Raw genomic sequence first — 13,508 nt, 5'->3', positions numbered from 1 at the left:
CTTAAAATCTTCTCTATCAAGAGTTTTGGTGGATTACTACCCTTTAGCTGGGAGGTTGAGGACAAGCAGTGAGGATGAGAACAAGTTGGTGGTGGATTGCAATGGAGAAGGTGTTTTGTTTGCTGAGGCTTCCATGGATATCACTGCTGAAGAATTACTCATTCCTTGCATGACACAACATAAGTCATTGAAGAAACTTAAGTGCAAGGGGAATACTAAAAAAATGTTAGATAATCCTCTTCTTCTAATTCAGGTTAGAACATGTGAATCCCCTAACACAGTCATTTGATTTAAACATGAAATGCATATTGCAAGCGTTGGAGTTTTGGTTTTAGATGTTTATATATGTTTTCTTTACATCTATATCATAAAGTTCAAATTTTGGATATTATCATTTTGTTCAAATTTTTATTTTTGGAGATATTTGAAATATATCATACTAATAATATATATATATATATATATATATATATCTTTTTACTTACTATTTAGTGAAAATGACTAATTTTATTCATAAGCATTATAATTTAGTTCATTTAATGTAGAAAACATTGAAAAATCACAGTATTAATAAAACACATCTTTTATCTGATTGATGAGTTACAACTAATTAAATCAAATAGTAAAATTTATCTTATATATGATTTATATAAGTGTATTATAATTTTTTTCTCAAATTTTTACATAGTAGATAATTAAGATACATAATATTAATAAAATATATATTTATCTTAACTAGTTTATTATTGAAAGATTTTTTTTTAAAAAACTACTTGACCACTTAAACAATAAGTAGAGTAGTTTTTTTAACTACTTGATCATATAAAAACACAAGAGTTTTTAATTTATTTCTCAAAAGAAACTTTTTTTTAATATTATATTAAAAAGTAATTTCGAAACATTAAAAGATAAAAGCAACTTTTTTTATAAAGAAATTAGTAGTTTGACTTTATGTGTATGTTATTTAATTAATTTTTCTTAGGTGACGAATCTTCGTTGCGGAGGAATGATCTTATTCATATCGTTAAATCATGTCTTGTTGGATGGCACTGGCATATCACAATTTTTGAATGATTGGGCTCATCTTACCAAAAATTCCAATAGTAATTTGACAATTAAACCTTATCATAATCGAGAAATGTTGAAAATTCGAGAACCCCCACAAATAAAATTCCCTCACCCAGTATACATCAAAGAACCAGAACATACTAATCTTGAACGAAACTTTCTCATGTGGCTCCTAGCCCAGAATGTTGTCAACACATCAATCATATTTGGAGCCAATGAGGTACTTCGCTTAAGGAAACAATGTACAACGTCATCATTCAAGTACATTACAGACTTTGAAGTGATAATAGCACATACATGGCGCTCCGTTACAAAAGCATTAAACTTATCTCCCGCACGTGTTGTGAATATTTGTTTCACTGCAAATATTAGAAAGAAATTGAAATTCCAAAAGGATTTTACGGGAATGCGTTTGTTCTCGTTTCCGCTGAGAGCACAGTGAAGGATTTAGTGAATTCTAATAATCTTGATCACTGTATAAAATGTGTGCAACAAGCCAAGAGTTATTTGGATGATGAGGAGTATATTAGATCATCGATTGATTTGTTGAAGGACAAAACATTAATTGTCAATGAATCCACTAATGTTTTTGCATCACAATTAAATAAATTAGGGATTCAAGATTTGGATTTTGGAGAAGGGAAGCCTTTTCATGTGGACACTTTTGATATTGACTTTGGTGTCTTACTTTTACCTGTAATTGGAGATCCTAATGCAATTAGAGTTATTAATCCATTTTCCAAGAATTTAGTGGACAAATATCATCACTATATGACGAAGATAGAGAGTTGGGAACAAGATGAATAAGATTATGGTGTGGTTAATTAACACTAATAATTTAGTATCTCAATAGTAATATCATAATCATAATTTCTATGTATTCTTAGGAAAATTGAAAATTCTTAAGAAAAATAATTTTGGAGACGAACGTATGAATTAATTTTATAATATATGTAATCAAATATTTACATTTAAGTGCATTACACAATTGAATAATGTTATTCTGAATTTGCATTAACATATACAGACTCTTTTTCTTTTTCCTTTTTTAAATTTATCTATTGAATGTTTTATTTCAAATTAAATTAGAGTAAACTAGTGAAATCTATTTTGCCAATCATATTCATTCTTTAATACTCTATTTTGTTTTAAAAAAAGGAAAGAAAATAAAATTATAGAAAGAATATTAAAAAAATTTCCATAGTCAAACACCTTTATTTGATGGGAGGAAAAACAATTTCAAGTTGGTCAACATGAAAATTGGTTTGGGCTCACCCAAGCATAAAGAAGAGTCTTTGATTTTTGATAAATGGACAAAAATATTTTAATTCCAAAACTTATTATTTGAATGTTTTATTTCAAATTAAATTAAAATTAATATTTAGTAAAATCTATCTCGTCTATGTGACATATTCATTCTTTAATACTTTACTTTGTTTGAAAAATAGGAAAGGAAATAAAATGATAGAAAGTGTACTAAAAATTTTCCATAGTGGAACACCTTTATTTGATTGGAGGAAAAACAATTTCAAGTTGGTCGATATTAAAATTGGTTTTGGGATCACCCAAGCATAAAGAAGAGTCTTATTTTTTGATAAATGCGCAGAACTATTCTAATTCCAAAACTTGTTTTTTAGTCAGTTTTAGGCATAGCAACAGAGCTGGACCGAGACACTTTAAAAATTATCAATCCCGCATCTGCAACTTCAATGCCCCTCATGTCCCCGTCCATACATCTGGAGGATGACTTTTTAACATCCACATCCAACGGGGACAGACTTCCTCATCCCATCCCCGCCCCCACTCCAAAATCTGGTATCTTTTATTAAAAAAAAGTGACTTTTGTTTTTGAAATTATTTATTCATAGTATCAAATTATAATCAACAATTAGACTAAACAGTAGCATTCAACCAAAGTTCTAAAATACCAATAATCATAATAATAAAGTTATAATATCTCAAAATTAGTTTAAATTTCCTACAAATCACAATATTTTCATAATCTTCAAGCACTTTAGAAGTGAAAATATCAATTCGAACAAAAGAACCAAATTAAAAAACGAACTAATCCATCAAAATAACAAAAATTCCAAATAATCAAAACAAATAAGTTCTAAATAAGCATTTTCACTACGCCAAAAATGACATTTAACAGCGCCCATTTTACAGCGCTTGCTAAACACAAGCGCTGTTGTAAATATATTTTAAAAATAACGGAGCCTTTTACAGCGCTTTTGTTCACAAGCGCTGTTGTAGGTCATATAACGTTTGCGCATAACGTTATAAGGCTTTTACAGCGCTTGTCATAAAAGCGCTATAAAATGAAGCGCTTTCGCGTATCAGTTACAGTGCTTTATATACGTTGGAAACCCTCATATCCTCTACATCTTTCAAATAATTATATACGTTGGGAACCCTAATATCCTCTACGTACTGTGCGGCCATCTACGTTGTCTAAGGTATTTTTTACACATGATCTGTTATGTTTTGAAATTGTCAAAAATTGTCAAAAACTCATACCACATGATCTGTTCTGTTTTGAAATTGTCAAAAATTGTCAAAAACTCATACCACATGATCTGTTCTGTTTTGAAATTGTTAGTTGATATTGGTTTCTTTTTGAAACTTGTTGATATGTTTTGAAAGCTTATTATTTTTGTTACTGCATTTATATAGGTGGTATAATATGGATAGGAAATGGATTTCAGCCAATCGATTGTCAAAAGAGTATGAAATTGGAGTGAAGGAGTTTGTTGAGTTTGCAGTGAAGAATGCAAAAGATCCAAATAGAGTAGTTTGTCCTTGTTTAAAATGTTGTTTTGGAAAACGTGTTAGAGAAGATGAATTAGAAGGACATCTAGTATGTAATGGAATTGATCAAAGCTACACATGTTGGATAAGACATGGTGAGAAAAAAAAAGGAAACATTAATTTTGAGAATAGTTCTACATATGCTTCAACTGATTTCGATACAGATACATATGAGCCGGACCGAGTTGATGAGATTGCAAAAGCAGTTGAAGAAGATCTTCGAGATTGTCCTAAAATGTTTGAAAGTTTGTTGAGTGATGCAGAGAAAGAATTATATAATGGTTGTACTAAATTCACAAGACTGTCAGCGATATTAAAGTTGTACAACTTAAAAGCGAGTAATGGATGGTCTGATAAAAGCTTTACGGAATTATTAACACTCATAAAAGATATGTTGCCAGATGATAATGAACTTCCCAGTCGAACCTACGAGGCTAAACGGATTTTGTGTTCTATTGGAATGAGTTACGAAAGGATTCATGCGTGTCCTAACGATTGCATTTTATTTCGAAACGAATATGAACTACTTAAGGCGTGTCCGAAATGCAATGTCTCTCGATATAAGAAGAAAGAATCTACTCCAGCAAAAGTCGTGTGGTATTTTCCTATAATACCAAGATTTAGGCGCATGTATCGCAGTGAAGAAGATTCAAAACACTTGACATGGCATGCAGATGAAAGAATTAGAGATGGAATGTTTCGACACCCTGCAGATTCCCCACAATGGGCAAAAATTGATCACGAGTATCCTGAATTCGGGATAGAGTCAAGAAATCTAAGACTTGCACTTTCTACTGATGGAATGAATCCACATGGTCTTCAAAGCATCTCACATAGCACGTGGCCTGTGATTTTGGTAATATATAACCTACCTCCATGGTTATGTATGAAGCGTAAGTTTATGATGTTGTCTCTGTTAATTTCTGGACCCAAACAACCGGGGAATGATATCGACGTATACTTGACTCCTTTAATTGAAGATTTAAAAATTCTGTGGGAGACAGGTGTGGAAGTTTATGATGGGTATAGGAAAAAGTGTTTCAATTTGAGGGCTATGTTGTTCGGCACAATTAATGATTTTCCAGCATATGGTAATTTATCAGGATATAGCATTAAAGGTCAGTGTGCATGTCCTATATGTGAAGAGAGTACAAATTGGATGCGGTTGAAACATTGTAAGAAGAATGTGTTTCTTGGACATCGTAGATTTTTACCTTATAGTCATCAGTATCGTGGGTGGAGAAATGCATTCAATGGAAAATCAGAGGAAGGTAAAGCTCCTTTAGCACCGACTGGATATCAAATACTTGAAAAAGTACAAGGTTTGACCAATAAATTTGGCAAACCTTTTGCGGGAGAGCTGGTGAAAACTGGGTGGAAGAAAAAGTCAATTTTCTTTGAATTGCCATATTGGAAGTCATTGTATGTAAGACATTTCCTCGATGTGATGCATATTGAAAAAAATGTATTTGAAAGTGTTATTGGTACGTTACTCAATGTTCCAGGAAAGTCTAAAGATGGCGTCAATGCAAGATTGGACTTGGTCGATATGGGAATAAGAAATGAACTGGCTCCAGTAAAGAAAGGAAATCGCACATATCTACCTCCAGCCGCTCATACTCTATCTAGAAAGGAAAAAATTGTTTTATGTAAATTTCTACACGAAGTTAAAGTTCCAGAAGGATACTCTTCGAACATTAAAAATTTGGTTTGTATGAAAGACCTCAAGTTAAAAGGTTTGAAGACCCATGATTGTCATATTATAATGGAGCATTTGCTACCAATAGGTATACGTTCCATTTTACCTGAAAAAGTTCGACTAGCCTTAACTAGATTATGTTTCTTCTTCAGGGAAATTTGTAGTAAAGTGATCGACCCTCAGAAATTACCGACATTGCAGAGGGAAATTGTTGTTACTTTGTGTGAGCTTGAAATGTATTTCCCACCATCGTTTTTTGATATAATGGTTCACCTTACTGTTCATCTGGTTAAGGAGACACAACTTTGTGGGCCAGCTTATATGAGATGGATGTATCCGATAGAACGATATATGAAAATATTAAAAGGGTACGTAAAAAGTAGAAGTCGACCAGAAGGTTGTATTGCTGAACGATACATTGTTGAAGAGGCTGCTGAATTTTGTACTGAATATCTGTCCAATGTTGAATCCATAGGGCTTCCCATGTCTCGTCATTCGGGAAGACTATCAGGAGAAGGGATAACTGGAAGGAGACTACTGACTATATCAAGGACAGAATGGGAGCAGGCACAATTGTATGTTCTGCACAATGATGATGAGGTTCAACCGTATGTTACAATACACATTGATCAGTTATCTCGTTTGAACATGAATAGGAATCAAAATTGGATAACTCGAGAGCACAATCGAAGTTTTGTAACATGGTTAAAAAATCACATAATGTCAAAATTTGATATAGACCCCGGATCAATTTCAAATAGATTGAGGTGGCTAGCAAATGGTCCGAGCTTACATGTCTTTTCTTACACTGGTTATGTTATTAACGGCTACACATTTTATACCAAAGAACAAGATGATCAGACCACTATGCAAAATAGTGGAGTCACTCTCGTAGCTGAAGCGATGCATGTCTCAAGTGCAAAAGACAAAAACCCAATATATGCAAATCTATCATATTTTGGGGTTATCGAGCGCATATGGGAGTTAGACTACACAATGTTTCGTGTTCCCATATTTGGTTGCAAGTGGGTCGATAATAATAATGGCGTTCGGATTGATGAGTCAGGATTCTTGCTTGTCGATTTTAATAGGGTGGGATACAAAGACGAGCCTTTTATTTTAGCGTCGCAAGCTCAACAAGTGTTTTATGTCACTAATCCTGTTGATGATAAATGGTTTGTTGTCCTATCGACCAATAAAATAAGTGATGATAACAATAATGATGAAGATGTTGGTAATGATCTTTTATTTGCAACATCACAACAACCACATGAAATTGATTCAACTGATGATGGTTTATATCTTAGAGATGATCATGATGAGGGAATTTGGATTAATCCATCGTTTCGTATTGTAAATGGACAAACAAATGTGAATGTCACCAGGAAAAGAAGAAGGGCATCTTAATGTATATGTTTAATTGTTTTATATAAGCTATGCATGTAATCTGAATTATTGTGATAAATATGCATGTAATTTGAATTGAGTGTTTTATACTAATATGGCAGAATAGCAACAGATTTCATATCAGAAGCTTTTGGAATCAAACCATACATACCAGCATATTGGGATCCTAGCTATAACATCTCACAATTTGCTACTAATGTCTCTTTTGCTTCTACTGCTACTGGTTATGATAATGTCACTTATATAATGTAAATTAAGTGCCAATTCGATTGGAATAAATGTCTGAGTTACAGTCATCCAAAATTGACTAACTCTATCAGACACCTAACATGACTATCTCTAACAGGATTTTCTTCAAACACCTTGTACGCATCATGGGAATCCCCAAAAACACATTGTTAACAAAAACATCAGACTCAAACCCATTTTTCGCAACATGGCAATGAACCTGAATACCAAGTTTCGATTTAAGAAGGAAATGGAATGTAAAGAGATAAAAAGGGTGTTGAGGTGGAGATTGAATTGTGAAAGAGTAAGCTTTGATGTTTGTGAAGAAGATGCATAAAAGGAGAAGAGTTTGGTGAAGAGGAAGGGATTTTGGTGGTGACCAGTTACTACTATGTGGGTTTTGCATGCATGTTGAGCTTGTTTAAAAAATAACATAACATAACAAAACACAAAAACAATAAGGCCTTTTAACAGCGCTTATTTGGAAAAAGCGTGTACAAGGCTTTAAAAAAAACATTCATATACCATAATAAAACAAGGAGGTCTGTTACAGCGCTTTTACACATAAGCGCTGTAAAAGAGCCTCTTAAGATTAACATAAAGAGACATTTTAGAACGCTTATTTGAAAAAGCGCTGTAAAAGGCTTTAAAAAACATTCATATAACATAATAACACACGGAGGTGTTTTACAGCGCTTATTGGGAGAAGCGCTGTAAAATTACAGCGCTTATTGGGAGAAGCGTTGTAAAAGAGCCTTTTAAAAATTTAAATAAAGACGCCTTTTAGAGCGCTTTGCAAAAGAAGCGCTGTAAAAGGCTTATAAAAAGCGCTGTAAAAGGGTTACGTATATATAACAGTTACCTCTTCAGTTTCCTCTTCATTACGTAAACTTCACTATCATCTCAACCTTCATCGTTCTTCTCTTCTTTTGCAAACCCTATCATCCCGTCCATTACGAACCTTATTTCCACGATCATCTCCTTCATTTCGAACCTTATTTCCATCCAAGATCATCTCTCCCATTTCACACAATATATTTTCATTGAAATATGTAACCCTCATTACGTATTTCTTCAATACCGTATTTCTGTGAACCATATTTATGTGAACTTTCTACGTTCCCTCTTTTCTTCACATTTCATCTTTCTTCGAACCATTATTCTGGTATTGATGTTATAAATTTTTTGTAATCATTAAAATGCATGTTGAGCTTTTTTAAAATATACTGATACATGTTGAGGTTGTTTATAATAATGCATGATCCATGTTGAGCTTGTTGATGTTATACTAAACTGCATGTTGAACTTGTTGTAGTTAAATGGATACAAACAAAGATATAGAAGTTCAAAATGAAGAAGTTGGCACCTCTAAGACTTATGAAAAAGAAGTCAAACGTGGTGCAACTATCATGCAAAAGGTGATTAAAGCAAGGAGTAGTGGGATTAAATTTCAGGTATACTATACTTTGTTTGCTGTGTGATTTTTATCATTTTTTAGGGTTTAGGGCATGTACTTACTATATGAGTTTATTAGGTTGGCTGGAACGAGAGTGGTCAGCCAGTTGACCCCAACAGCTCCATGTTTGTAAGCTACATTGGGGCTGTTGTTCGTCAAAATGTCCCAATAACAATAGACAACTGGAGAGATAAGGCGTTGAAGGATGCCAAAGATATCATCTGGAATGACATTCAAGTAAATATTTTGATCTACTCTTTTGTCATTTATAATTTTTTTTCTGTAAAATACATTACTTATAATTGTTTTCATTGCAGACCACTTTTGTTCTTGATGAGGAACGAAAGTCATATGTTTTGAGAGTTGCTGGGAAAATCCATCGTGGATTTAGATCCCATCTCTCAAATTTCTATCTAAAAGATAGAGAAGGAAACACAAATGCTGAACCTCCAAAGATATATCAACATTATATATCAAAGGATGAATGGAGTGCATTTGTTTCCAAACGTTCTGACCCGGCGTTTGTCGTAAGTGATTAATTTATTAGCATTTGTGTTTTATTATTCATATTCGTAGCGTATTTTAAATTTTTACACAATTGCTATTTTTTTTTATATAGAATATTAGTAAGGCAAATCGCGAACGGGCAAGCAACCCAAAACACCCATACAAGAAATCACGTATGGGATATGCACGCCTTGAACAACAAATTGTAAGTAATTAAACATCACTTTTATATAATGAAGTAATTTGTATTATAAACTATAGTGTGTAACTAATTTGTATTATTTTGTTTATGATTTTAACGAATAGAGAAAAGACACCCAAGCCGATCAACCCTTGGGTCGTCATATCTTATGGAAGGAAGCGCGTGTTAACAAAGAAGGAGTGGTTGATAATGAAAATGTCAAGAAAGTTGTAGAACTTTGTGTAAGTATATTATCACTTTAATATTTTTTAATATTGTATTTTAAAAATGCTATTGAACTTATCTTTTTAATGTTACATGTATTTTAGGAAACTATTGAACAAAGTTCTGAAACTCAAGAGGGCAACAAGGATACGTGCAGGGACATTCTTGGGAAAGTGTTTAATGTCCCTGAGTATTCCGGTCGAGTGAGGGGGAAAGGATTTGGCGTAACTCCCAAAAGCTTTTTTCCTCAAGAGAAGCGCCAAAAACCTTCCAACGAGGAAGTATTAGAGAAGCTCAGAATCCTATCGGAGCAAGTGGCACTCTTGGTGAATACGAATAAAGACAAGCAACTTCCGGTTCAGCTCCAACCTGAAATACAAATGGAGAGTGAAACCGGGAGTTGCAACGTCGGTTTGAAGAGTATTCCCGAGGTAATTAATTACTTACTACTTACTTGCTTATGTAATTACTTATGTATTAAACAAACTTATATATTAACTGTACTTATGTTTTAACTATTGATGTAGGGTGTCACTACATGTGTCCTATACTTGTCCTCGCCGACTCAACGGAAGGTGGGAAAAGGAATATTGCACAATACTTCGGGAGAAGTATTGCACAATATTCCGATCCCCGCGGGCCATGTCAAAGTATCGCCTACGGTTGCTTTCGAACCAACTGCACCGTTGCCCATACCGGACAACGATGGAGATATGAAGTTCTTAAGCGACGCTATTGGCAGTTACGTGGCATGGCCCACACACCTTGTTGCCCTCGAAAAAAAGATTCCCAAGGACAAATCAGTTACATCTCCCGAAAAGGTTTGTCACATTTATTGCCTAAGGTTTTTTATTTTTTCAGATTCAATAAACTAACATTTTACCTCATTTTTGTAGGTCCAAATAAATAAACCACCCCTACAGCCAAAAAAAGGCAGCAAACCTCAAAAATTGGAGGTTAATAGGGCTGCCAAACTACAAAGGCTGGAGGGTAATAAAGCTGCAAAACTTGCAGCAACAAAAAATCTAGATCGGGGAAAATCGGTCGCTGCTGCTGCTGCTCCTAATAAAAGTCAGCCACGCCTTGGTAAATACGGGGCGTGTCTTGACATCCAAATAAAAAGGAACATGGGCAGCAGCAACGATTCGCCCATCGTACAAATGAATAAAGACATCTTTGGAGATGAGTATATTGAATACCTCGAAAAGGAGCAAATGTACGATCTTCTCGAACATAAGGAGCTGAGTGTTACTGTAATCAGCTTGTACATAAGGTAAAAAATACTTTTAATTGCATTTATTTGTAATTAATTAAATGTATTGGTAATTAATCTAGTTTAAAATTTTCATTGAAGGTTTTTGTACGAGAAGGTCGTGTGCACGAGGAAACTGTCAAATAAATACTCATTCTTGTCTCCGCATAAGATGTCGATGTTCAAACTCGATCCAGACAATGTAAAACACTACATTGTAGATATGTTTTTAAGAAATAAAGAAAGTGATAAATTGTTCTTGGCACCATATAATTCAGGGTACGTAATTTTATCTTTTTTAATTGATGAGAATTTAATTTATTAGTTGTCTATAAACAAAATTGCTTAACCAATTTTTTGTTGTTGTAGGGCACATTGGGTGCTATTTGCAATCAATGCGGTCTCTGAAGTGATATACTATTTGGATCCCGTGCACGGCGATTACACCAATCACCCCGGAATAAAGAATATGCTCGACACGTAAGTAATATTCATTTATTTCTTACATATATATATTTATATATATATATAAATATTCATGCTCTAATAATCACATTTATTCATTCGATAGTGCCTTAAAAGTTTATCGAGCTCAAAGAGGTGCTAAAGTGTCGAAGCAGAAGTCTAATAACATTACATGGATCTCAATAAAGTGCCCTCGTCAAACAAATAACATCGACTGTGGGTACTACATATTGAGATTCATGAAGGAGATTGTTGAGAAGAATAAAACTATTATCCCAGAAACGGTACGGTATTTGCATTATATGATTTTCATATATAAATTATCTATATATTTGATACTAACTTAATATAATATGTTCAATTTTTATATTGCAGTACTTTGCCAATTCCAGTCCATCATATTCTGAGGAAGATCTGATGGAATTAAAGGAAGAATGGTGTCAGTACGTGCTTGACATGAAAATTATTTGATTTTCTGGGAAATAGCTTGCTGCTGGGCAAGGGATCTGAATATTATATGGTAGCTATTATATGTATAATCTGAATATTATGTGTATTCTGTTAGTTATTATATGTAAATGATCATAGGACACAATATATGAACATGCATATGGATCTCAATGTAGTTTAGGTTGTAAATTAGGTTATATATATATACGTATCTGAATGTAGTTAATTAGGTTGTAAATTAGGTTGTATATATGTATCTGAATGTAGTTACTTAGGTTGTAAATTACAGAGTTACATATATGTTAATAAAGTTACAGAGTTCTGATTTCTATTCTACTAATTGTTTGAACTGCTTATGGTATTTGAATATGTTTTGTTGTTGTGTGCACTGATTGTGAAGTGATTTTGGATCAAAATAATTTTGGATACAAAGATAAAAGACAGCGCTTTCTAAAAAAAATGCCATAAAAAGCTAAAAAGCGTTTTTCATTTCAAATAATTAATTTACAGCGTTTAAAAAAAAACACATTTTACAGCGATTTTTTTAAAAAGCGCTGTAAAATGTTGTTGTAAAGCGCTTTAATGGTGTACATTTTACAGCGCTTTCGTGAGAAAGCGCTGTAAAATGTACACCCATAATATGAAATTATGGGTCTGCATTTTACAGCACTTTTTGGAGAAAGCGCTGTAAAATGCAGATCCATAATTTCATATTATGGGTGTGCATTTTACAGCGCTTTTTTGCGAAAGCACTCTAAAAGTAGACCCATAACTCATATAATGGGGTGCATGTTACAGCGCTTTTTTGAAAAAGCGCTGTAAAATGTGCATAACAAGCGCGCATTATATTTACATGTTTTATAGCGCTTTTTTAAAAGCGCTGTTGTATCATTTACAGCGCTCGATTCCACAGCGCTTGTTTTTTTTGAAAAAGTGTTGTAAATGGATTAAAAAAAGCGCTGTAAAATGCAGTTTTTCGCGTAGTGTTTCTAACAATCATCTTCAACTTCAAGGTGGGAGTTGGAAACTGTAGTAAAACCATTGATCAACAATTCAACTATATTAAAAAAATAAAAGTTAAATATTAACATTTAACATGAACAATTCAAATCAAAGACTGTAGAGAATAAAATACTTTCATCGTCAGACTCATTTTCATTGATTAAAATAACATTTTCAATGTCCACTTTAGAATTCAAATCACCTATCAATATCAATATAGTATAATATAAACAATGATAATTTAAGATTTACAAAACTATTAGCTATTTCAAAGATATTCAAATTTAAATGAATAATTTAAAAGAAATAATAGTCTTCTCAACGCTCCATAACCAGCTTGTAGCACACATCAATGCATCTAAAGTAGCCCACTAAAGTCGGCTTCGATGAGGACTTAAGATATGTTCGCTTATACTGAATCCACATTCAGAAGCTATTGTTGAAATATAAATTGCCAATATATCCTCTGCAATAGCTTGAAGTTTTGGATATTTAACACCATTCAACTTCCTCCAAAAGAAAATATCAAAATATAGACTTGGAAAAACTTCCTCCTCTAAATAAACATCCAACTCTATTTTGACAAATGAAGTTCTAGCTCTTTTTGTCTGTGTTTTGTTTTTTTTTTCTTCTGACTTGCAAATGATAGTCTTCTAAACTATCATCCTCAACCTTACTAATGTGTGCATCCAACATTTGAGAATCACAACTAGAACCATTATTCATTTTCAATTAATATTCATAAAGTAAATCATAA

At 33.1% G+C, this 13,508-nt stretch overlaps 1 protein-coding gene across 1 annotated transcript; it reads left to right on the top strand.

Moving 5' to 3' along the window:
• The first annotated feature begins 6 nt into the window (after positions 1-6).
• Positions 7-2,069, top strand: LOC101511955 (alcohol acyl transferase 1 allele RGb-like). The gene is made up of 2 exons (XM_012719651.3): positions 7-253; positions 983-2,069. The coding sequence occupies exons 1-2, from the start codon at positions 134-136 to the stop codon at positions 1,508-1,510; spliced, it is 648 nt and encodes a 215-aa protein (XP_012575105.2). The 5' UTR covers positions 7-133; the 3' UTR covers positions 1,511-2,069.
• Positions 2,070-13,508: the final 11,439 nt, after the last annotated feature.

Source organism: Cicer arietinum, chromosome 4, assembly GCF_000331145.2.
Source record: "Cicer arietinum cultivar CDC Frontier isolate Library 1 chromosome 4, Cicar.CDCFrontier_v2.0, whole genome shotgun sequence".
In the NCBI taxonomy this organism is placed as follows: Eukaryota; Viridiplantae; Streptophyta; class Magnoliopsida; order Fabales; family Fabaceae; genus Cicer; species Cicer arietinum.
This window is presented reverse-complemented; position numbering and strand designations above follow the sequence as displayed.